The 27907-nt window shown below is 31.6% G+C and overlaps 2 protein-coding genes and 2 long non-coding RNA genes across 6 annotated transcripts in view; 2 read left to right on the top strand and 2 right to left on the bottom strand.

Moving 5' to 3' along the window:
• LOC140040484 (small ribosomal subunit protein eS26) overlaps nt 1-27907 on the bottom strand; it is a 375295-nt gene that overhangs the window by 223483 nt on the left and 123905 nt on the right. The gene's annotated exons all lie outside the window — the stretch shown is intronic.
• On the bottom strand, nt 6980-14303 carry LOC140040486 (uncharacterized). 3 transcript variants are annotated; one of them, XR_011842722.1, is made up of 7 exons: nt 13609-14303; nt 10901-11014; nt 10472-10599; nt 9187-9314; nt 8623-8786; nt 8010-8123; nt 6980-7704 (listed from the first exon to the last, which is right to left on the bottom strand). It is a non-coding gene; the product is annotated as an uncharacterized lncRNA (long non-coding RNA). The 3 variants fall into 3 exon arrangements; XR_011842720.1 differs by lacking the exon at nt 13609-14303 and adding an exon at nt 13307-13597; XR_011842721.1 differs by lacking the exon at nt 13609-14303 and adding an exon at nt 13397-13597.
• On the top strand, nt 16035-16503 carry LOC140040490 (uncharacterized). Its single transcript, XR_011842726.1, has 3 exons — nt 16035-16157; nt 16258-16380; nt 16477-16503. It is a non-coding gene; the product is annotated as an uncharacterized lncRNA (long non-coding RNA).
• On the top strand, nt 17010-27065 carry LOC140041154 (adhesion G-protein coupled receptor G7-like). Its single transcript, XM_072087580.1, has 15 exons — nt 17010-17094; nt 17311-17436; nt 19941-20201; nt 20350-20462; nt 21095-21302; nt 21634-21735; nt 22317-22447; nt 22542-22688; nt 23173-23530; nt 23627-23805; nt 24102-24269; nt 24413-24522; nt 24753-25018; nt 25141-25210; nt 25493-27065. The coding sequence occupies exons 1-15, from the start codon at nt 17010-17012 to the stop codon at nt 25929-25931; spliced, it is 2763 nt and encodes a 920-aa protein (XP_071943681.1). The 3' UTR covers nt 25932-27065.

Genomic DNA, 27907 nt, shown 5'->3' with positions numbered 1-27907 from the left:
GCGATTATGAGATTATGTTCATTCATTCATTATTTAGCCTTTAAAATCGAAATACATTTAAAACATAGGTAACAAAATCAAGACACTGACAATGATAAGCAAAAGCAATTAAAGTCGCTGTAGCTCACAGGCTTGCTATATATCCATAATAATTCCGAATAAAGTACTGTTTCTATAATTTGACAGTATGATTTATATATAATTTACGTAAATACGTCGGCGATACTATAGGCCTATATATTTTAATTTGAATATCTTTTATTTCTTCATTTATAATAATCATTTAATGTAAATAATTAAGTAAGTGCAACTCAGTGTCTCGCATTCATACGCCGTTTAGTAAATCTAGGCCTAAATGTTTAAATATCAGTGCAGATTACCTCTTTGAGAATCGTGTTCACCTTTATCTATCATTGTACATCATAGTCCTACTGTAGGCCGGTAGATTGATTTATAACGGCATATTATCTATATATTTTATTAATATCCTAAAACCATACGTAATTGTTTGCATAATAAAAGACACGACAGACGTATATTCTCTATATAATATATTAATTACAGTACATATAAATAGAGGTAAATTATTATATGCCTAATAAAACATTATGCCTAATAGGCCTATAATATTTAAACGTGTTTAGAAATGGCCATTTTGAAAAGACACAGTCCTTCTCCGAGACCTGTGAAATACAAAAAAAAATTAATTTAATGATTGATAATAAATATTACCAAGTAAAAAATATCCACATAAATAATCTAATTCCTAAAAAATATCAATTAAATCTATATAAACGAAAAATGTATATCCCGCTCTAGCATGCATCCCGCTCGATCCATTCAAAATAGCGCGACCGATTTCAAACGCGACCGATTTCAAACGCGACCGATATCATCAAAAGTATAGCTCTAGCGGCGCGCCATACAAAATACCGGAAGTTGATTTCATCGCGACCGATTTCAAACGCGACCGATTTCAGACGCGACCGATTTCATCGTAAACCTTTCAATCCAGTCCAGATGGTCCGAACGTCATACAACATGGAGGTCATTGTCAAACTGCTGTTGAACATCTTTGTATTTCTACTGGTTAAAAAATCGTTAAAATACTTATACATCCCAATATAAATACTATAACTATGGCAACACAAATGCCATCTGGAAAAAATGGAATGTAGATCATCCAGAAGCAACAGGAACAGAGATGTCACTCATCTGCATCTTGAGCTGGTCATTAGTGTATCGCTTTGGACTGAAATGTTCACCCCAGGGTATCCCTGTGTGTATACCATTGTTGATTACAGCTAAAACAACATTTTTTGCCAAAATTGACACATTATGTTGTGTTTTTCCGCAAAAATGACATTCTAAATAACATGTTATGACTATAAGTTTGATATCACTGAATAGGAAATTTAATAAGCTTTCGGATGACATAAATCACACTTGTATATAATGTATTTCAAATGGTTAAATATATGTAATTAATGGGGCATATTAATTTTGACTTAAAATGACCTTTATTGACCTCTGACCCCTTGACCCAATGCTTGGATTTTCGGTGACTTTTAGTACGTTGCTCTACACTTTATATGGAATTCAAAAATACTTGCTTTGTTACTATTGCAATTTGTGGTGGGTATATCATTAGATTGACTGGACTAATATGGTCACAGCAGTCTATTTGGATTGCAATATACAATGGATTTATTATGATAACAAATATAATGTCATAAATAGATTTCTTTTTTTTCTACAATATTTTGAGTTATTTATTGCAGTCTTATTCAAACTGGTTTAAAAAGTAAAATATTGATTTAATGTTACAGATTTAACAAGAAATATTTCTTACAAAAAACGCCGCGTAACTTTTTGAATAGACAGTTGTAAGAACAGTCTTCATTAATCTAATATAATAGGTCGGCCAATCAAAACGCAAGTGAACAATTGGGACTTTACTTGTGATTTATGTCATTGGCCTGTCAGCACAGTCGTTTCTTTCTAGAATTAAACGCGCACACTTGTATTGGGAATAATGTATGTTTATGTGGTTATTACTATCGCATTTAGGTATTGATAATAATAATAATAATATGGCTTTTGAATATATAATTACTGTCTGTAGAATAACATTTATACATTTTCGGTTCGCGATTAAAATTTATATGAATGGATTTGTAATAGGTATTTATAATAATAGTATATGGGTTGTATTATTGCTAAGCAATCACCAAATCGCGTTATAACATTATTTATCAGGGTTTTTTGCACCATTGATCAATACCAAACGCGTATCGGTATTATAGTTTTTAATGAATCATTACATTAATAAAAAATACCCAATTAAATCAATCGCGTCAGTCCAATTCCGACTTATGTTTCGATCACATAGTTCTGTGTCTGCACTGTCCCAACTAAAAAAAGTACCAAATATGGTATAGTGATATGCCCGAATATCGTAGTGATATGACATCGTCATGTCTATATAATTATGGGCACATCATATTTAGTTTGATAGTATAGACAGAGCTTAAGGATTATATTTAAAAAATGTTTTCTTACATTTCGAAAAAAAGTATTTATTTGTTTATAAGCCCAATTTTCCAGTCTTAATTTTACATTTTGAAAAAAAAGTATTTTATTTGTTGATAAGCCCAATTGTGCAGTCTTATTTTACATTTTGAACGAAACTATTTATTTGTTGATAAGCCCAATTTTGCAGTCTTATTTTATATTTTAAACGAAATTATTTATTTGTTGATAAGCTTTTCCAGTTTAATAACAATGACCCCTTCCAAAGTGCTTATACCATATACATTTTACATGATATTGACCGTGGGTTCTTTACGCCTCTGATGCATTTGTTTTTATTGTACCTTTTTAATAAATTATTATATGTTTAGGCCTAATCACACCCAATTTAATGAAACAGTCAGATTCCGATTTCAATTGAACGAAAGTAGGCCTAGTACTGTATTTATTATTCATTGATAAGCCAAGGGTCCCATGGCGTTAGCCGATATCTTGTTGAGCATTTAATTCATGTGTCAACCTGTAACACAAATCATTCTTCAAAATCTAAAGAAAGAACCTCACACGTCTTTTTTGTGAGTGATACACTATGGATATGCCCACGGAAATAATATGTGGACATTGCAAACAATCATAGGCCTACAGTAACAAACATAACATGGCTAATAAGCATAACATTCAGACTTGTTTGTTTTCTAGTGGATTTTTATTTACTTTAGCATGTAGAATAAAACTAGTAACAGTGGCTATATTAATAATTATACTGATTATCCTTGATGTTATCGCGTCTAATAATAAAATATTTTGTTGTTGATAAACCCAATTTTTCAGCCTTGATTTTACATTTTGAACGAAAGTATTTATTTGTTGATAAGCCCAATTTTGCAGTCTTAATAAATGACCCTTCCACAGTGCATTTTACATGATATTGACCGAGGGTTTTTACGCCTCTATAGCCACTGATCAATACCATAATTAATGTACTTTTTTTAATGAATATTGAAATGTTTCAACATACCCAATTAAAAAAAAACGGTCCGTTTTCGAGTTCAATCTTTTGATTAGAGAGAGAGAGAACGAAAGTATTTATTTGATTGATAAGCCAAATTTCTAGTCCTAATGATTTGAGATTCAACGGGTTTTGCTTTCAATTGTATAATAATATAATTATAATATATAAATATAATATTAAGTATATTATGAATTCACCAACACTTTCAGGCCCAATAACAATGACCCCGGGCCCGAGTTTTTGTAGACCGGACTTCCATGCACAGCCACATGTTAAGGAATATGAATCTCTTTATGATTTTAATATGGTTCGAAATGATATTACACAACAACGATTAGACAGCAACTGTGCAAGAGTCCAACTAATAAAATCGGAATGATCAATTAATTGAACATTTACAGCATAAGGCCCATACACTAGGACGATAACGATTGACGATAAATAGACAAATGTGCATTTTTAATACATAAACCAAAAGAAATATAAACAATTATTTTGATGAAAATTATATTTTCACACGTCCAATCAAATGACGTCATGATTAGTAAGACCAATAATATCGTGACAATACAGCGATTTTATTGTTTTTATTTATCATGACGTCATTTGATTGGAATTTGAAAAACATTATTTTTATCAGACAGCATAAACGATTATCCTATAGGTCTAGAACGAAAACCTTTCTAATTTCTTTTGGTTTATGTAAAAAAAATGCATGCTATATATTTATCGTCCGTCGTTATCGTCATAGTGTAATTGGGCCTTTATACAAAAAAAATAAATTGATTACGAAGTTACATGTCATTTTCACCTATCACCAAAAAACTAACCTTTTCAACACTAATTAATTGTTACGAAGCCAATTTATATTATATATTTCATTAAAACTGAACTTTACGGTAAATGAAGAGTAAGTAGGCCTATCAGTTAATATGAATAATATAACTAGTAGGTCTATGAACTTGCGTCCAGACACAGAACTGTGACATTACTATCATAAATGTTGAAACCACTTATAAACCTTTTTTTAAAGAAAATATAATTGTGTTAGGAGAAGGCTAATAAACAAATAGATAATGTACAAACCTTTTTCTGGATTAATTAATGGAGCAGGCGTTCCTAATAATCTGCTGCTGCTACCTAGACTGATTGTTCACCTTCTGACGATAATTGATTGGACCCCCCCCCCCCCCACGGCATCAGATAACCAAAAAAAAAATTTACCAGGACTGTTTCAATGATTTAATATCTGACGGCGTATTATTATAACATTGGCCTAGATTGACAGTCAAAAGAAAGTCATTGTAAATACCTCCCTTTATGTTGACAGAGCCAAAATAAAGTTTTGACCATTATCGAATGATTATTTGACAGTGACTTATTATAATACCGGCCTGGTTGACAGCAAAAACGAAGTTATTATTTATTGAACAAGATTTTACAGATTTCCGTCTACATCTCAATAATACTGTATTATCAGCAAAGGCTTTCATATAGACTCTCTTCTCCCAGACGTTTTTTGGGTCCAGCAGCTACCTATAAATTATAGTCGAGTTTCCAAATTCACAAAACTGTCAGCCTTAGATACTAAAGCTACCGCTATGAAACAGCTTATTAATGAATGTGTCCTCCTGGGACATAGCTGGCTAGAGCCGCGGCGCGAAAACCTGTTATAGTACTTATACCGCATTCTCATGTCTTGGGTTTTGCTTTGCAACATTTAATAATAACAATTTAATTTAGTTCAATTAAAATCTTAATCTTGAAAAAATAGAAAATTGCTCACAAAAAATAAATAATTAAATAAAGCAAACAAAACTAAATATACACATTTTATTACAAAACTAGTAGCTCAACAGTGTGTACAACAGTTTTTGTTGTTTCAGTATGTTCATGTTAATTTTATTGATAAATAATTTCACCATACTTATTCAATATTACAGGTGTGAATGCTTGTAGTAATAACATTTGTCAAAATGGTGGTGCTTGTAACACTGTTATTGGTTCATGTACTGCTTACACTTGTACATGTCCATCATGTTTCTCTGGATCATTCTGTGAAACAGGTAAGTTTTAAATAAAGCATTGTAACATAATATAGTTAATATAGAAATTCGCACTATTATATATTGAATTATGACATTTGATTGCTTCTGTACTTTGATGTAATCCAACGTCCAACTCCATTAAGATATAGATCATTATCATATCTTTTTTTAGTAATATGTTTCTTATTTAATGTATGTTTAAATATGATTAAAGATTAATACACTTTATAATGTTTATAACATTCACACTATTTGATTGCTTATAACATCCCAATGATATTCATTTTATTTAATTCAGCAAATGCTTGTACCAATCATGCCTGTCAAAATAGAGCTTCTTGTGTCCCGGTTGCATTATCTAGGTTTTATAGGTTTTATTTATTTTGATATCATAAATAATTTAATCAACAGTTCCACTCCCAAGATTATTTTGGTGAAGCATCTTGTGTATATGTTTGTCCTTGAACAAGATTGTCATGTGAATGAATTCCTAATACATAAATATATAGATTTATATTGCTTGGGTGTTCCCATTAATATAGTGACAAAAATCATATAGCTTAGTTTAAAAAAAAAACTTGATCAAAACATATCTCATAATGCAACATGCTTGTTTGGCTACTCTGTATGCATAATCATAAAACTTCCTTGCGATCTGTGTGAGAACACCTTCTCAACCGTGACGAGTTGTAAACAATCCTAATTAGCATCATGCATAATGCATACTCGTGGTTTGAAATCTTTGTTTACTTTCTTTCGCGACGATTTTCCAGACGAAATGTAATCAAATTAATTTACCTGTTAATTACGTAAACTTGTTGTTTTTGGCTTGAATTTTCGACTCAAAGTGAATAACTTTAATATTACTTTGATATGGCCAATTTAAATTTCGAATATTTTAACCTTCATTCTTTGTGTTTCAAGGGACAATACATCTTTAAAATTAAAGCAAATATTGCAATCTACAAAAAAAACCAACAAATGAAAGTTTGCTATGATAATTGATTAAGAATGTTATTAAGAAATCCAACATGAGTACCTCTATGAGTTGTACAACACATTATTGAAAGGTTCAAAATATGGAAAAGAGAATGATGTTCTATAATACTGTACTTAGTATACGTTTGTTTAGTATTTGTATATTACAAAGGTTTGTTGATGCCCATCAAAATCCTAGTTTTGCTTTGCAATATTTAATTTAATACCAATTAAATTTAGTTCAATTGGTTAATTTATCATCAGATTTATTTAAAAAATAAAAAATTAGCCACAAAAAAAACTAAATATACACAATAAAATACAATACACTATTGTTTCAATATGTTCATGTTAATTTTATTGATATATAATTTCACCATACTTATTCAATATTACAGGTGTGAATGCTTGTAGTAATAACATTTGTCAAAATGGTGGTGCTTGTAACACTGTTATTGGTTCATGTAACATCTTTTTATTTCAGGCTTATTATGTTTAATAGGCCTACTATAGAAATGTGTGCTATTAAATATTAGTGTTAACATTAACTTTGTATTAGCAACATATGGTCACAGGAGTCTATTTGGATTGCAATATACAATGGATTTATTATGATAACAAATATAATGTCATAAATAGATTTCTTTTTTTTCCTACAATATTTTGAGTTATTTATTGCAGTCTTATTCAAACTGGTTTAAAAAGTAATATTGATTTAATGTTACAGATTTAAAAACCTGTTATAGTACTTATACCGCATTCTCATGTCTTGGGTTTTGCTTTGCAACATTTAATAATAACAATTTAATTTAGTTCAATTAAAATCTTAATCTTGAAAAAATAGAAAATTAGTCACAAAAAATAAGTTTAATCATTTTAAATAAAGCAAACAAAACTAAATATATGCATTTTATTACAAAACTAGTAGCTCAACAGTGTGTACAAAAACTTGTGTAGTTATTTCAGTATGTACATGTTAATTGTATGATAAATAATTTCACCATGCTTATTCAATATTACAGCTGTGATTGCTTGCAGTGGTAACCTTTGTCAGAATGGAGCTGCTTGTAACCCTGTTGCTTTTTCCTGTACTGCTTACACTTGTACATGTCCATCATGTTTCTCTGGATCATTCTGTGAAACAGGTAAGTTTTAAATAAAGCATTGTAACATAATTATAGTTAATATAGAAATGCGCACTATTATATATTGAATTATGACATTTGATTGCTTCTGTACTTTGATGTAATCCAACGTCCAACTCCATTAAGATATAGATCATTATCATATATTTTTTTAGTAATATGTTTCTTATTTAATGTATGTTTAAATATGATTAAAGATTAATATACTTTATAATGTTTATAACATTCACACTATTTGATTGCTTATAACATCCCAATGATATTCATTTTATTTAATTCAGCAAATGCTTGTACCAATCATGCCTGTCAAAATAGAGCTGCTTGTGTCCCGGTTGCTGGTTCCTGTACTGATTACACCTGTAGCTGTTCATCTTGCTTCAGTGGACCATTCTGTGAAACATTAACATCCTGTAAGAAAACCAACATTCTCAGGGAGATTGGCTAACCTACATTATCTAGGTTTTATAGGTTTTATTTATTTTGATATCCTAAATAATTTAATCAACAGTTCCACTCCCAAGATTATTTTGGTGAAGCATCTTGTGTATATGTTTGTCCTTGAACAAGATTGTCATGTGAATGAATTCCTAATACATAAATATATAGATTTATATTGCTTGGGTGTTCCCATTAATATAGTGACAAAAATCATATAGCTTAGTTTCAAAACTTGACTTGATCAAAACATATCTCATAATGCAACGTGCTTGTTTGGCTACTCTGTATGCATAATCATAAAACTTCCTTGCGATCTGTGTGAGAACACCTTCTCAACCGTGACGAGTTGTAAACAATCCTAATTAGCATCATGCATAATGCATACTCGTGGTTTGAAATCTTTGTTTACTTTCTTTCGCGACGATTTTCCAGACGATTTTCCAAACGAAATGTAATAAAATTAATTTACCTGTTAATTACGTAAACTTGTTGTTTTTGGCTTGAATTTTCGACTCAAAGTGAATAACTTTAATATTACTTTGATATGGCCAATTTAAATTTCGAATATTTTAACCTTCATTCTTTGTGTTTCAAGGGACAATACATCTTTAAAATTAAAGCAAATATTGCAATCTACAAAAAAAACCAACAAATGAAAGTTTGCTATGATAATTGATTAAGAATGTTATTAAGAAATCCAACATGAGTACCTCTATGAGTTGTACAACACATTATTGAAAGGTTCAAAATATGGAAAAGAGAATGATGTTCTATAATACTGTACTTAGTATACGTTTGTTTAGTATTTGTAAATTACAAAGGTTTGTTGATGCCCATCAAAATCCTAGTGTTGCTTTGCAATATTTAATTTAATACCAATTAAATTTAGTTCAATTGGTTAATTTATCATCAGATTTATTTTAAAAAATAGAAAATTAGCCACAAAAAAAAACTAAATATACACACTGTAATACAAAACTTTGTTGTTTCAATATGTTGATGTTAATTTAATTGATAAATAATTTCACCATACTTATTCAATATTACAGCTGTGATTGCTTGCAGTGGTAACCTTTGTCAGAATGGAGCTGCTTGTAACACTGTTGCTGGTTCATGTACTGCTTACACTTGTACATGTACAGGATGTTTCTCTGGATCATTCTGCGAAACAGGTAAGTTTAAAAACACCACAAAAGGTAGCTAAAATAACTTTAATATTACTTTGATATGGCCAATTTAGAATATTTTAACCTTCATTCTTTGTGTTTCAAGGGACAATACATCTTTAAAATTTAAGCAAATATTGCAATCTACAAAAAAACCAACAAATGAAAGTTTACTATGATAATTGATTAAGAATGTTATTAAGAAATCCAACATGAGTACCTCTATGAGTTGTACAACACATTATTGAAAGGTTCAAAATATGGAAAAGAGAATGATGTTCTATAATACTGTATTTAGTATACGTTTGTTTAGTTTGTAAATTACAAAGGTTTGTTGATGCCCATCAAAATCCTAGTTTTGCTTTGCAATATTTAATTTAATACCAATTAAATTTAGTTCAATTGGTTAATTTATCATCAGATTTATTTTTAAAAAATACAAAATTAGCCACAAAAAAAAGCTAAATATACACAATACAATACAATACACTATTGTTTTAATATGTTCATGTTAATTTTATTGATATATAATTTCACCATACTTATTCAATATTACAGGTGTGAATGCTTGTAGTAATAACATTTGTCAAAATGGTGGTGCTTGTAACACTGTTATTGGTTCATGTAACATCTTTTTATTTCAGGCTTATTATGTTTAATACTATAGAAATGTGTGCTATTAAATATTAGTGTTAACATTAACTTTGTATTAGCAACATATGGTCACAGCAGTCTATTTGGATTGCAATATACAATGGATTTATTATGATAACAAATATAATTTCATAAACAGATTTCTTTTTTTTTCTACAATATTTTGAGTTATTTATTGCAGTCTTATTCAAACTGGTTTAAAAAGTAAAATATTGATTTAATGTTACAGATTTAAAAACCTGTTATAGTACTTATACCGCATTCTCATGTCTTGGGTTTTGCTTTGCAACATTTAATAATAACAATTTAATTTAGTTCAATTAAAATCTTAATCTTGAAAAAATAGAAAATTGCTCACAAAAAATAAATAATTAAATAAAGCAAACAAAACTAAATATACACATTTTATTACAAAAGTAGTAGCTCAACAGTGTGTACAACAGTTTTTGTTGTTTCAGTATGTTCATGTTAATTGTATGATAAATAATTTCACCATACTTATTCAATATTACAGCTGTGATTGCTTGCAGTGGTAACCTTTGTCAGAATGGAGCTGCTTGTAATCCTGTTGCTGGTTCCTGTACTGCTTACATATGTACATGTCCATCATGTTTCTCTGGAGCATTCTGTGAAACAGGTAAGATTTAAATAAAGCATTGACTTGTAACATAATTATAGTTAATATAGAAATGCGCGCTATTATATATTGAATTATGGCATTTGATTGCTTCTGTACTTTGATGTAATACAACGTCCAACTCCATTAAGATAGATCATTATCATATCTTTTTTTTGTAATATGTTTCTTATTTAATGTATGTTTAAATAATTATGATATACTTTATAATGTTTATAACATTCACACTATTTGATTGCTTATAACATCCCAATGATATTCATTTTATTTAATTCAGCAAATGCTTGTACCAATCATGCCTGTCAAAATAGAGCTGCTTGTGTCCCAGTTGCTGGTTCCTGTACTGATTACACCTGTAGCTGTTCATCTTGCTTCAGTGGACCATTCTGTGAAACATTAACATCCTGTAAGAAAACCAACATTCTCAGGGAGATTGGCTAACCTACATTATCTAGGTTTTATAGGTTTTATTTATTTTGATATCCTAAATAATTTAATCAACAGTTCCACTCCCAAGATTATTTTGGTGAAGCATCTTGTGTATATGTTTGTCCTTGAACAAGATTGTCATGTGAATGAATTCCTAATACATAAATATATAGATTTATATTGCTTGGGTGTTCCCATTAATATAGTGACAAAAATCATATAGCTTAGTTTCAAAACTTGACTTGATCAAAACATATCTCATAATGCAACATGCTTGTTTGGCTACTCTGTATGCATAATCATAAAACTTCCTTGCGATCTGTGTGAGAACACCTTCTCAACCGTGACGAATTGTAAACAATCCTAATTAGCATCATGCATAATGCATACTCGTGGTTTGAAATCTTTGTTTACTTTCTTTCGCGACGATTTTCCAGACGAAATGTAATCAAATTAATTTACCTGTTAATTACGTAAACTTGTTGTTTTTGGCTTGAATTTTCGACTCAAAGTGAATAACTTGAATATTACTTTGATATGGCCAATTTAAATTTAGAATATTTTAACCTTCATTCTTTGTGTTTCAAGGGACAATATGGGACAATACATCTTTAAAATTAAAGCAAATATTGCAATCTACAAAAAAAACCAACAAATGAAAGTTTGCTATGATAATTGATTAAGAATGTTATTAAGAAATCCAACATGAGTACCTCTATGAGTTGTACAACACATTATTGAAAGGTTCAAAATATGGAAAAAGAGAATGATGTTCTATAATACTGTACTTAGTATACGTTTGTTTAGTATTTGTATATTACAAAGGTTTGTTGATGCCCATCAAAATCCTAGTTTTGCTTTGCAATATTTAATTTAATACCAATTAAATTTAGTTCAATTGGTTAATTTATCATCAGATTTATTTTAAAAAATAAAAAATTAGCCACAAAAAAAAACTAAATATACACACTGTAATACAAAACTTTGTTGTTTCAATATGTTCATGTTAATTTAATTGATAAATAATTTCACCATACTTATTAGGTGATCATTTAGAATAAAATGATCACCTATTGTTATTGTATGAAATCTTTATTATTATTATTATTTTTTTTTTTCTTTTTATTGTTTCTGTACACTATTTTGTGTAACAATTATCTCAAAAAGTTTAATGTCAATGATTACCAAAATTTCAGAATATCTTTCAAATAATATAACTTAATCCTAATCAGCTTTCCAGCGTGATCACTCATCCGTGACGTCATTTATACGCCATTTTGTAAAATCACATTATCAATCATATCTCCATAACTCATTATGACATATTAATGAAATTCACTACAGGTAAACTTCAGGTCAAGGGTAAAAATATTATCAAATAAAAAGTTGCGCATTTCAAGGTCATGCACGTGAAATCGCGCGTTAAAAATTTAAAACGCGCAAAATTAGGTTTTGATCAATTTAGAGCATGAATTAGGCCATTTGCGCGTTTCAAAAAATTACTGCGCAAAAATGCGTTTTTGTGCGCACATTTCTTAAAATGCGTAAAAAAATAAAATTTGATGTATAAATCACATTCTACTCACAATCCTTAGTACATTCACCAATTTTGAGTCCATTCCGACTTAAAATAACGCTATACGAGCACGTTAAAAATGACAAAATGCGCACACTAATTGTACAAAAGTGCTAAAAATGGTAAAAAATAAGGACGTTCAGACCTTGATTTATAAATATAAGAGGAGAGCTCCTAATGGCTCTCCTCAATATGTTGAGGAGAGCCATTATTTAGATTAAGTATTCGAGGCACAGGCCCACCATGGTTGGGCCTGTGGCGAGCCGAATTTTGATAAATGACACCTCTAGATGGCCGGAAATGGTACTCTCGCACGTAAAATTCATCGTAGGTCATTGTTCTCTGAACGTAGTCTACGATGTATTGTTATGATAATTATCTACGCGTCGATCGTAGGGTGGTTCGTAGGGTTAGTAAACACCATTGTCATCGCCTTTACTTTAGAAGCATGGACAATGCAAACAAACAATGTATTGTTTGCTAATTAAAATCCTATCTAAAGATAGTAGACGTCAATTTTTGTAGCCACCCTAGCTAGGCCTACGCATCGGTTATCCTAATTTGGACGGAAATCCGCCGACGAGACGACATCGGGTCCGTGGACCTCTCAGCTCACGCAGAGAGAGTCGAGGCTATCTATCTAGGCCTAGTCTAGTTTCGGCGGCCTACACTATAAATTATTTAATCCTACCTTGAGTTAGCGAATTATAAAAACAACGACACCTAGGCTAGGACACCAACAAAATATATGCAAAATAAATATATATTCCATATTAATTACTATAAGATTTAATATAAAGGCGACATGTGTATAAGTAGGGATACCGAGAGCTGACTCCATTTTCATTACCACGATTAAACAGCGCGCACGTTACTATGCGCGCAATGTCATTGACGCGGTGTTTTTTTACTTTGGTAAACACTTTTTATTAGGTAATTGTTCTGAAAATAAATTAATTATAAATATATTATTTTGAGTATATATTTATTTACCTATTATTCTATAAGCTCAAGTATTTTTTATTTCCATTTCATTCAACCAAAAATGTGAATATAGTGGTTAAAAGATCGTTATCGCCTAGCGCGTATAGCTTTTGTTTACTACGAAACCCTCGGAAGGCTCAATGACCTACCATTTCAACCTTATTTTTGTAGTTGAGCCTCTTATGACCTCAAAATGTTTTTTATTCCTACACCAAGATAATATAGTTCCACATACCATGTGCTTGTTACTAAGAAAAATATTAATTTTAACTGCTAAAAAAACAATTTTATCCCGATATGAGGCCTTTATGATTCGAATATTTCATAGTAACAACCCATATACCATAAAAAATATCCGTTTAGTCCATTTTTTAAATAATTTTTGAAAAATTCCGAGGGGCTCAACTACAAAAACGCCATTTTATGGTATGATGTCATCGCAAGCCAATCAAACCTCCGCATTCGACCGCTCCGCAAGTCTCACGGTTGAACGATTTTGGATTCTCGCCCTTTGATTGGTTGACGCGATTCAACACACAGCGGAATAATTTTCTCGCGAGTGCCGTGAAGTCACATGGTGTCAGGCCTGTCCAATTACACAGGAAAATAATGCATTGAAATTCTTCGAACGAGGTTAAATAAACACTCTTTTTTATATAATAAATAAGTAATATCATATTTTATTGAATTTTACAATGTTGATATATAAAATATCTTACTTAAAATCGTGATTTTATATAATTATTTTTACGAAAAATGACTAGTTCATACAATTGTCGACTGAGGGCGCAATTTGTTTACATCGTTCGTGGCTAAAAACGATCATTTTCGGCGATGTTTTAAACCCTATATTTCGAAAACTACAAGTCATATTTTCATAATTCTTTCTTTATTATAATATTGATACAAAATACTAACAGGCAATGTATAATTTGTTTGAAAAATATTAACTTTTAATTTTACATCGTTATCCCTAGTATAAGAAAAGGCCCGACCAGAATTTGGAGGGGAAAACATGTGAGCAGTTATTAAGATCAGAGAGAGTGTTTCATGTCATGTGACACAAAATCCAGGTACACGATCTATAATTACTGTTTATCGTCGGCAGCCACCACCCCCCGCACCACCCTCACATACTGAGTTGTTTAAAAAAAAACATGTGAGATGTTGCGGTAAAGCAGAGAGTATCGCGTTTCATGCCATGTGACCAAAAAAACTAGGTCTGTATAATTACGGTCTTCTGACGGCAGTCTTTTTGAGCTACCGATTGAACGTTCTGATACTATATTTAGAATGAATTGTTTACGATATTTTTCTCACAACATCAAAGATCGTAGGCGCGCCTAGCCTATCGGGGGTAGCCATAACAAAGATCGTTTGCGCGACTATATATAGACTGTGTGTTGTATTCGGGGTTAATATTGTTATCATTATATATATTTTTATGACGCACTGTAACAGGTTGGGGAGCGCTATTTTAGGCGCTCCTTTGATCGTTTTCAGGAATATAACTCTTCAGAATGGCAGATGACCCCCAATTTTTTTAACTTATTATGGAAGCCAATAAGTTGTAGATACAAATGTATATACACATTAGACGTACAAAATGGTATGACGTCATCAAATGGCCACTTGAATTTAAAAATTAGGAATTTTTATCTTTTTGTGTGGGTTATCACATTCAATAGAGCGCATCTCCGTTATTTGAGCCCGATTTTCGCACAACTTTTAGTATGTGCTTGCTCAATTAATTATTCTTCTAATGAGTTGTCAACATTTTTATTTTTATTACGTCATCACGCGTAAAAACTTGAATAACCTAGGTCGTGTAATTTCAGCTACACCATACATTTGAATATCTTATAGCTCTTCAGAATTAAAGGTGACCTTGAAGATTATAACTTATTATGAAAGCTGATGAAATGTAGATATGAATTCATATTAAAATTAAGCCTATCGGATGTTGTGATGTTATCATATGGCCAGTTGAAGTTAAAAAGTAGTTTTTAAATTTCTTTAGTCAAAGTTATACAAATTTCAAAGACCGCGCATTGCGCTTCTACGTGTCAAATTTTCTTCCAATCCTTATATTTATTTGTTCAATTCATTATCTTTCGAAATCGTCATCTTCGAGTTTATTTTGAAAATTCCATCATACCAAAAAATTAGAACACGATATGAGTCCCGTAATTTCACCTATGCTACACTGTATATAGATATACAGTATATACTGTACATATTGTATGACACATAATAGGTAGAACTCAGCACTATAAGTGTATATGCATCATGTCATAGGATGGCGTACATCAACTTTTAACGATCGTATGTTAACGTACATGCATGTTTAAAAAATGTTAATTTTATTAAAATGATAAAAATGATCACCTATAATTCGTCAAAGTGACGAATTAAATTCTAGTTCAATATTACAGCTGTGAATGCTTGTAGTGGTAACCTTTGTCAGAATGGAGCTGCTTGTAACACTGTTGCTGGTTCATGTACTGCTTACACTTGTACATGTACAGGATGTTTCTCTGGATCATTCTGTGAAACAGGTAAGTTTAAAAACACCACAAAATGTAGATAAAATATAATTTCTACAAACCAACTATATCAAGAGAAAGTAAAATATTACTTAATTATTTAATATTTCAGTATTAAATGCTTGTTCCAATCATGCCTGTCAAAATGGAGCTGCTTGTGTCCAGGTTTCTGGTTCCTGTACTGCGTACACATGTACTTGTCCATCATGTTACACTGGAACATTCTGTGAGACATGTAAGTTTAAAAACACCACAAAATGTTTAATATAATTTCTACAAACCAACTATATCAAGAGAAAGTAAAATATTACTTAATTATTTAATATTTCAGTATTAAATGCTTGTTCCAATAATGCCTGTCAAAATGGAGCTGCTTGTGTCCAGGTTTCTGGTTCCTGTACTGCGTACACATGTACTTGTCCATCATGCTACACTGGACAGTTCTGTGAGACATGTAAGTTTAAAACAACACAAAATGTAGATAAAATTTAATCTCTACAAATCAACTAGGCCTATATCAAGAGAAAGTAAAATATAATTTATTGTATATTTCAGTATTAAATGCTTGTTCCGGTCATACCTGTCAAAATGGAGCTGGTTGTGTCCAGGTTTCTGGTTCATGTATTGCTTACACGTGTAGCTGTCAAAATTGCTACAGTGGACATTTCTGTGAGACATGTACGTTTAAAAACTTTCTTTTCTACTATTTTTCTACTACAATCATGCTTAGTTTTCAATACACCAATGAAAGCCTTTCTCTTGGCTCTTTGTGTATTTGTTTATTTTACGTCTTTATTACTGCATAATAAGTGGAAGTGAGCTGGACATATCAGTAGGAGAACAGACAATAGATGGACTTCGCTAATGACATCATGGAGACCCATGGACGGGAGCAGAAATAGAGGAAGACAAAGAGTGAGATGGCGAGATGAAATAGACAAGTATTGGGGTACAGTGCAGTGGCAGGGAGCAGCTAGAGATCGTTCACTATGGCAGAAACATGCTGAGGCTTTCGTCCAGCAGTTGACTGACAACGGCTGATGATGATGATGAATACTAAATATAATTCTGTTTATAATATAAACAGATATTATAATTATGGTCTGTTTCTATGGACGCTGTATTTGTTTTGACTGCACGTCACAACACTAAATGTTAATTTCAGTTTCAGGTAACAATGCATGTGGTAGAAATCTATGTCAGAATCGTGCAACCTGTCTTCAAGCATCTTGTGGTTCATATTGTGTGTGTGCACCTGGATTTGAAGGAATATTCTGTGAAATTCAATCAAGTGAGACTTTTTTCTTGTTGACTACATATAGACCTACACATAAGACTAGAGTGAAACAAAGAAATGAGAAGTTGGTTACTAGGCCTAGTTCCTTATTCAAGTTCAATTAAAGGGACAGTCACAAATATTTGAAAAAACAGATTTTAATACGTAATAACTGTCTAATTGAGTTGTTATTGCATCAACATGTTAGCCTTGACCTCCTCTACTTCTTCCGGTCAAATTTCAATAACATTTTATGCATTTACCCCCTCTATGGCGAATAAGTAACTAGCTTTTACGAACGTTATAACACTTGACCTACTTAATATTTTCAAATATTTTGGTATAGATCGATGACCCTTGACCTACTTTACCATTTGCCACCCAAGTTCCGCGAACTTTTTTGCATCTACGCCCTCTACGGCGAATAAGTAACTTGTACCTATGTACTTTTACGGCGAATTCATTATATAGTTTTGTTTTGACTTGTTACACAACATGCGATTTTAGAAGATAACTTCTGAGGCAAACACAAATACAACAGTTTGGTTATAAACGATAACCACAAGTCATTATTCCATTTTATTCATTAAGACTTTTCAACACAAGTAAAACATAACTACCTGAAATTAAAACAGCATTTAAAGAGGCTCTATCTTAGGTCAACATGTGACGACACACTGCATAGTTTATTCAATACCGCCCCACTTCATTAAATGTTATGCCGGCCTACTTTTTCTCATTAATTGCAACAGTTGCAATCGATCAAATGTAATATCTTTGTAAACTTGCTTACAGTACCCATTCTATAAGCGCACAAACAAACAAGTTTGTACTGACGGTTTTTTCAAATGTCATTACAACAACTGTTACTTAAAAACAGTTTACACTACCTTATAACAGCAAAATTAACATATTCATTAATACTGTTGCCGTTTAAAGCGCACCAATATTCATTGAGTGATTATAGTCGTTTAAACACAATATACTTTATTGTAATATATTTTTTAAACTATATTTTACAGTACCCGTCTATACCTCACAAACTAAATAATTGGGTGAAATATTGTTTGAAAAACGGTTTAGGCTTATAGACTTTATAACAACAAAATTAACATATTGGGAAATAGGCCTTTAATGTGTTTTTTTTTAATAATTTCATTACCGGTATATCAACTGTTACCTGAAAACATATGCATTAATGATCCTTTATTAATTAACAATTCAAGCGCACACTATTCATTGAGTGATAATAGTCATTTAAACACAATATACAGTGACATTTTTAAAACTATATTGGTACAGTACCCACTAAACAATTAGGTGAAATAGGCATTAATGTGTTTTTTTTACTTTCATTATATCAACTGTTACCTGAAAACATATTCATTAATAATCCTTTATTAATTAACAATTAAAAGCGCACATTAACAAACCATCCTGCCATAAACAGAAAGAAATGGAAACAAATTGTGGAAAGCGTAATGTCGAAAGACGGAAAACGTTAACAACAAACAAAATTAGTCCTTGAGTGATAATAGTCGTTTTCAACACAATACAACAGTTGTAATCGAATGTAATATTTTATAAACTATATTTTCTACAGTACCCGTCTATAGCGCACAAAAATAAATGTTGAAATAATGTTTTTAAAAACTACCTGAAAACGGTTTAGGCTTATAGACGTTATAATAGCAAAACTATGCAAAAAAGTTCGCGTAACTAGGGTGGCAAATGGTAAAGTAGGTCAAGGGTGATCGATCCATAACAAAATATTTTGAAAAAAATAAGTAGGTCAAGTGTTAACGTTCGTAAAAGCCAGTTACTTATTCGCCATAGAGGGCGTAGATGCAAAAAAGTTCGCGGAACTGGGATGGCAAATGGTAAAGTAGGTCAATGGTGATCGATTCATACCAAATTATTTTGAAAAAATTAAGTAGGTCAAGTGTTATAACGTTCGTAAAGCCAGTTACTTATTCGCCGTAGAGGGCGTAGATGCAAAACAGTTCGCAGAATTGGGGTGGCAAATTGTAAAGTAGGTCAAGGGGGGGTCAAGGGTGATCGATTCATGACAAAATATTTTGAAAAAGTTAAGTAGGTCAAGTGTTATAACGTTCATAAAGCCAGTTACTTGTTCGCCGTAGAGGGCGTAGATGCAAAAAAGTTCGCGGAACTAGGGTGGAAAATGTTAGAGTAGGTCAAGGGTGATCGATTAATGACAAAATATTTTGAAAAAGTTAAGTAGGTCAAGTGTTATAACGTTCATAAAGCCAGTTACTTGTTCGCCGTGGAGGGCGTAAATGCATAAAACATTATTGAACTTTTACCGGAAGAAGTACAGGAGGTCAAGGCTAACATGTTGATGCAATAACAACTCAATTAGACAGTTATTACGTATTAAAATCTGTTTTTTCAAATATTTGTGACTGTCCCTTTAATTGAATTTTAATAAGGAACTACGAACTAGTAACCAACACAGACATCTGAAACAAAGTATTAACACTTTTATTTTGGGTTTACAGATCCTCCTTATGTTTCAAGATCTCCACTTTCAAATAGAGTGACTTTGTATACTACAGTGTCTCTCTATTGTAAGATTGACAATTCTGTTGATTGGCAATGGTTCAAAGATGATGTTCCTATTACTGATTCTGTAAATAAAGAAGTGCTATCAGTATTAATGACGTTTGATGCACTGGGTTATTACTGGTGTAGTGGCTCAGGTGTTGGTCTACATTCCAGCATTATCAGCACCTCTTTTAAAGCTGCTCAAACTATTATTGGTGAGTCATTCATTTATTAGTGGAAACATCATTTCCATCTATTAATATCATTTGCATCAAAACACACCTATACATGGTTTTTAAACATACTATTTTTTGTGGGGTTCTCTGTATCTTATTTATTTACACATTTTATTTTGTATAATAGGAGTGTCAACTTTTCAGGTCACTTTGATATTTCAAGAATTGGAGTTTACTGAAAGTTTGCAGAATCCATCTAGCGTTGATTATCAAGAGCTGTCTTCCACTATCACAGCATTTGTAAGTTGTTTGCTTCAATTTCTGAAACCAACTTTACTTAAAATAACAAATAATACAATTTGAACTCAATCTCCTATAATGATTTAAATAATAATACTAATAGATTTGACTTATATAGCGCATTAAGCAAAGCCTCAATGCGCTTAACAAAAGATATAAAAAGCGGAAAACTACTGTAAGAGTTGAAAAGGCGAGTTTTCAGAGCAGCCTTAAAATAAGCGATTAGCCTGACGGATAAAGATTAGTAAACCGTTCCAAAGGGCAACAGAGGCCCAAGAAAAGGAATGAAAACCATAATGCTTTGTTGGCTGATGGATGGAAAGAGTGAGTAGAAATTCACTGAACTAGATCGCAAGATCTCATAGGAATGTATAGTTATAATATAATAAAAGCAGGCAAGGAATTTTGAAGGGATTTGAAGATAAATAGCAAAATATTATTTTAAAATGTGTTCAATGTAGCCTTACTTACATTATCATTAGGAAACTTTTCCATGCCCTGACATTCCTAATTTATGTTCACATTCCCATATTAGTCTTTCTATTCAACATTTAACACCTCTTAAAAAAAGTGAAAAAAGTTTTACATAAACCACAATACAATGATACAAAACTATTTATTTATATTTTTAGTTGAATGACTCATCATTGCCAAATAATCCTTACATACAAGTGAGAAGTTTACAAGCAGGAAGTGTCATTGCTGATTTCAACTTCTATGTGTACATGTTAGATGTTTCACCAAAAGACTATATTGATATTTTATTGTCATCACTGTTGCAAGTTGGAATAAATTCAAATGGATATTTTGACCCGAACATTATCAATGTTAAAACTGCTGGTAAAGTAAATTAAAATTGTAAAAAATAAATAAATAAATAAAAAAAATATAAAAAAAATAAAATAAAATTTGTTTAATGGCCAAAACATTTCAATCGCCCACCAATCTAGTCTCTAAATACCCCACACAATAAGTTTATTCATAACTGTACTTACTGTTATTTCTATGTTTAAGTCACTTAGTGAATGTGTATGTATGACAGTTGTTATTGTATTATCCGCTGACCAGTTGAGAATTTTGTCACAAAGTTTGAATTAAAATATTTAACAATTCCAAGATCTACACATTTAGCATGTTAAGAAGAAGTAAGAATGATGACTTGTCTTCACAGAAATGTGCTTTGAAGATGAATATAATGGTTATACATTTCCTGATACATTAGTTGGACACACTGCCGAGTCAGAAGAAAAGTGTGATGAAACAAAAAAAGATTGTAAGAAAATATTATCTTAGTTTAGTATTACCTTAGTTTTATTTTTTTTTTGATGCAAATACTCAGCAATACTCTTCAATGTGTTAAGCAATATTTAATAGTTTTATGGTTAATGGTTTTAAATTTGTATAGTGCATAATACATTCTCTATGCGCTGTGGACTCAGATGTTACACTTTTCAACTCCCCTAAGGTCACGTCATGTCAGTGCAGCCACTATAGGGCACTCTCTCATCTGTCCACGACACAGTGATTGAATGTAAACTAGTACACCGGGGTAACCCCATACTCGTCTCACAAGATGTACTAGGTTCTTTATAGTGCGATTACACTGGAAGAAGAAGACTTGTTCTACCACCAGAACCATGGAGCAAGTGAGCCTCGAACCATTGTTAATGTTATGGCTGGATTACGTTTCCACTGTCTTACCCACTCGGCCACTTACTCACTTATTTGCCAGAAAGGGAGAAATATTTATGCTTTATTTTGAATTGTATATGTGGCTATGCAAACCCTACATCACAATATTAGGTCCGGGTTGTTGCAAATGTAATTTAATAAAATGTAAACTTCTTGTTTTAGATGGTGAGCCAGCGGCTAATTGGACTTGTGTTAGTGATGGATTGAGTACAGCTATGTGGTACTCTACACCTGAGATATCGGAATGTGGAGGAGAGGCAACTGCAGAAGATCTACTTGCAAGAATAGTAGCTGTAAGATGATTGTACTCATATTATCTCTAAATGTTCTTGTAGATGTTTTAATACCGTATTTTCAGTGATAAAGAAAGACTTTTTTTTCATTTAGATGAATGTAACAGAATATAATGTTGAGATTGTAAGTGAGGATGTGTACAACATAACTTTGAGAACTGATGAGATCACAGACAGTGCACTTGAAAGTACAGCTGTTATTCTGCAGGATATTGTGTCTGTTAATTCAAACTCTACAGTGGTTAGTTTTATGTAGTTGTACAATTAGTTAATGAGTAGGGGGTTACCCCGGTGTACTAGTTCACACACACACACACACTGTCGTGGACAGACGTAATGGCGCCGTAGTTGGCTGCCTATGACACAATGTGACCCTTAGGGGAGAAGAATGTTTTTGAAAGGGTAACATCTAAGTCCACAGCGCTCTGATCTTCATGAAATAACGCTATATAAATGTCGCATTAAAATACTATTACAATTACAACCAATTTAAAAGTAATAAAGAAAAAATGATCATCTTGTCTTCCCTGTTTTCCTTCTACAATTTTGAAGTAACATTTTCTAAAGCTTTTTTCAATATAAAAATTTGTGATAAAGAATCCTATATAAAACTTCTTTAGTACAATTTCAAATCCTCATAATTTCATTGTACTGCAGTTCAGTAATGGAAAAGTGGCATAAGGCTAGAAAACTAAATACATTTCTTTGTTAAATATCAATATTAGGTGACATCATCAATGGTTGGTTCAGTAGATAACCTGTTTAGTATAGGTGAAGAGATTTTGATGGAAAGTCAAATGATGTCGCAAGCACCAACAAGCATTCTTGTGTCACTAGAAAAACAGATCGGGCAAGTTGGACTACAAGATGGTGTTTACAAAGAAAGTATGATGAATGTTGCAGTGCTTGGACAGATGTTAAATACTGATGATGTAAGCAGCACTGGATTAGCATATGGGTCAACAGATGGTTTAAATGGCCTGGAAGATGTCACAACTTTACAAGGAAATATGGTGCCTGATGATGTCCAAGTTTCTATTGAATTACCACCAATTATCACATCAGAAATTATGAATAAAAATGGTCAGTGTTTGTATATTCATAATTCCATGGTCAGTATGTTTCATTAATTTATTTTGTTGTTTTTTGGCTCAACGTATTTGTTATTGTTCAATTTAGGCAGTGATAATTTTCGGGTTGTTGTTATTGCATACCGGAATAGTAGGCTATTTCAGTCACCTCAATATGACAGTTCGAAGCGGAGACCCAATGGTCCAGTTATTTCATTCTCAGTACCAGACACACCAGATTCAATTTCTTTATCTGAGCCACTCACAACCACATTCATTCCAGCAGAGGTAATTTTGAATATTACTAAAAAAAGATTTAAAGAATTATTTAAAACTGATTAAAACTGAAAAATATTCAAATTGTTGTCTTCTAAATTAACTTTTTAAAATTATTACAGTTTAGGAATACGGTACAGAGAAGATTTTAATTTGGGTGTGGTTTTTGAAAATAATAAATCATTGGATGTTATTTTATAACCACACATTAAGCTCATGAAAGTTTAAATATCTTTGCTCAAGAGAAAGTAACCCTAAAACCAAGATGTTAATTGTCATAGTATACTGTAGGCATTCTTCTTTTGTAGATAACTGAGGAAAACGATAACACTGAATGTGTTTTTTGGGATTTTGCATTGGAGAATGGTATTGGAGGGTGGTCAAGTGAGGGATGTGTTCTCATTAGTGGATCCCTTGATGGTAGAGATAGACAGTACTGTAATTGCAATCATCTCACTAATTTTGCTGTTCTTATGGTACAATAATTTAATTCATGTATATATAACATCTTTTCTTAATTTTCCATTCTTGTAATTACATTCTATAAATAACAGAACATTGAACCGTGTTTCTATGTTTTTAAGTTATCTTTTCTAAAGCCAATTTACTGTCTTTATAGGATTTTTACCCTCATGACGATGATCCAGTTCTTGAATTAGTCACCAAAATAGGTTTAGCTCTATCGATAACAGGGCTTAGCATCACATTATTAACATTCTTAGCTAATAGGTAAGTATATGGAATATCCTTTGAAAAATATACATTTATGTATAGAGCCCTTCCCTTTTCTTAACTTCTTAAGCTAGACCATTTCTACTTGTCCTAGATAATCATAAGAATTATCTATACAGCTATACATTATTTTCATTGATTTATCGTTTTTAAAATATATTAATAATTTTAATTATTAACATGTTTACATTTGTTTTCTAAATATGATTTTGTACCATTTATTTTAGAAATTTAAGAAAGGCTGAACCAAAGAAAATCCTGTGTAATTTATGTGCCTCATTGCTGTGTCTGTACATCGTGTTTCTTGTAGGAATCGACCAAAACAAGCGCAATGAATATGGGTGTACTGCTGTGGGGGCGATATTGCATTACTTTCTGCTTTCTTCAATCTTCTGGATGACCGTGCAAGCTGTAATGATGTATTACCTGTTTGTGAAAGTGTTGAATTCCCATGTTTCCAATTTTCTTTTAAAATCTATTCTTTTTGCATGGGGTGAGTTTAAATATTTACTTTCAATCAGGTAAATAAACTTGCTATGTCATTCACAAAACATACAGTAAGCAATAGTCACAGTAGTGGGTTTTGAGTCTTGAAATAAAAATGGTCTCTTACAGGTACACCAGCTGTTATTGTTTTGGCCACAATCTTTGTGAATGTTGATGAATATGTAGATGAAAATAACCAGTAAGTAATGTACCATAATTTTACAAAAATACAGTAATATTATATAATTTATTATCAGTCAAATTCAAATGGTTTCGAAATGTCGATCTATGTTGTCATTAAATTTTATTTTAAAGTAAAAAAATGTAAATTATGTACAAAATGAATCATATTGCGGCAAAAATGTGATGTTTATAAATAACTTATTTTGCAAAATCAAGTGTTTGTAACGTATTTATAGATTTGTTTTGTATGGAACTCATTTTTGCTCAAAGTATATAAATGGATTATCTCTCTTCCCAGTTGTTTTTTGGTCTTGAGTCGAATGTATGTGAGTGTTGCTGTTCCTGTGGCTATTGCACTGCTATTCAACGCAACAGTGTTTATTCTGGTGATGCATAGCTTGTCCCAACATGGAAAGTTTCAAAGGCAAAAGAAAAATGATGGAATTCGTATGCTGCAAAATGCAATTAGTATCACATTGGTAATGGGCTTAACATGGCTTTTTGGGTTCTTTGCGATTGGAGAGGCTTCCAGAATCAACAACCTATTATTCTGTATCTTTAACACACTGCAGGGCTTTCTCGTTTTTGTGATGTATTGTGTTAGAAATAAAGAAGTTAGAAATTACTGGAAAAATGTTTGTATGATCGTGACTGGGACAAATGAGCTGCCTTCCACTTCTCAGGGTAGCCTAGAACTTGGCACTAACCCGTCAAGTAGCCAAACCAGACATGCTTAGTGAGTTAGACATTAAGAAGGCACTATTTAGTGTTTTTGGGCAAGTATATTTAGAAATTATGTATTACAATAAGTCGATATGCAAGAAAACTTTAAAGTTGGTGGTTGTACTCAACAGAACATTTACAAGGGTTTCTTTACTTTTAATCAAAAAAGTTCTCTCTAAGCAAAATGTAACCTTTGACGTAACTATATCGAGAAACTAACTTGCTTTATTACTAGATTAGTATTTTTCATTTCGATAGCAGTGCCTTTTTTCTCCTCCCCGAACCACATCCCCGTCCCTACTCAAATTTAGTGCGGTAACAAAATTCAATACATAGTACACACAATTGATTAACATTTCAAGATTTTCTGTCTGCCCAGTCAAGATTTTCTGTCTTACCAGTCAAGATTTCAAACATATGAGCATCAAACAATGGACACAACAATTATTAATCAAATATATATAATATGACGATCGTAATCAAAGGACTCTTTAAACATATGTTTACTTATTGTTTTATTATTGTTTTTTTTTAAATTTTGTTTACTTTTACATTTGGTTTTAACTGAAAATAATTACTAAATATTATTAGTTTATGGAATGTTTATCAACACATATTACTGGTAACAGTAGATAACGCCCTCTCAAGCCTACTGGCAAAGAAAGCAGAAAGAATATTATTTTGTTGGTGATTTAGGTGGTGCATATTGATTAAATGTAACTTGTCTAGGGCCTAATTCTTTTACCCAGAAATGTATACTTATGAAATAGATTATTTTCTATGTGTATTTACTACTGTATGTACCCACACATAATATGATACACAGATTAATAAACATTTTATTTTTATGTAGTAGCCTACAGTATTTTTTTTTTTTTATGTGAATACATAATAGCAAATATAAAAAACACTTTTACATTTGGTTTTAACTGAAAATAATTACTAAATATTATTAGTTTAGGGAATGTTTTCTGTAATTTTATCAATAAATATTACTGGTAACAGTAGGTAACGCCGTAAGTAACGTCCTCTCAGAAAGCAGAAAGTATATTATTTTGTTGGTGATTTAGGGGGTACATATTGATTAAATGTAACTTTTCTAAGGCCTAATGTGTATTTACTACTGTATGTACCCACACATAATATGATACACAGATTAATAAACATTTTGTTTTTATGTAGTAGCCTACAGTATTTTATTTTTTTCTTAAATGTGAATACATAATAATAACAAATATAAAAAACAGTCTTCAAATGAGTATACCGTATGCCAAATAGCCTACAGACATTTTCTATTTTAAGTAGTTCCAAACTGATGTAAAATACATTCCGGACTTGAAAATCTTGAATTCAAAGACGATTTGCATTGCCTAATCCATGTCCCATTTCAATTTTTCCGTGGTCACTCAATATGACTGGGTTTCCAAAGAGCAATACTGAAAGAAAGTTCAAAGTTCACGTTAAAATTTACTGTCAACTACATAGTAATTGAAATTCGTATTCCAAGGTTAAAAAATACAATATAACTAGTTACACGCAAATGCATACAAAACACAATAATAAAATATGTAAAAACAGTAAAAGGATTCACATTCAGAAAGCCAAGTTTAACACTAAAATAGATTAAATTACTTAATTACTTTTAATGACTGTCCAGTCCATTCCTTTTAATGTTACTAAATAGTGCACTAGTGCACAATGTTTTAATTCGGATCGAGTAAAGCAACGTTTAGAGCTTGGATGGGAGACCATCTGGCAATATCGAGTTCTGTTAGACAAATGAAGCTAGCTGGGGTGTCATCAGACATTTGAAATCAGCACTGCTGACTCTTATGGCATTGTCTTTTCTCTGTGGTCAGGGTGGGCACTGGACGAGAGAAGCTCTTGATCGACGATAAGACGAACCAATGTGCTTAGTTTCATCCATCATACAGATGAATGTAGTTTTCCTGCCATAAATAACGTACGTCATGAATGGTTCAACGTAAAG

This window comes from Antedon mediterranea, chromosome 2 (assembly GCF_964355755.1).
Source record: "Antedon mediterranea chromosome 2, ecAntMedi1.1, whole genome shotgun sequence".
Classification (NCBI taxonomy): domain Eukaryota; kingdom Metazoa; phylum Echinodermata; class Crinoidea; order Comatulida; family Antedonidae; genus Antedon; species Antedon mediterranea.
Note: the sequence above shows the minus strand (reverse complement) of the source record. Positions and strands in the feature narration are given on the sequence as shown.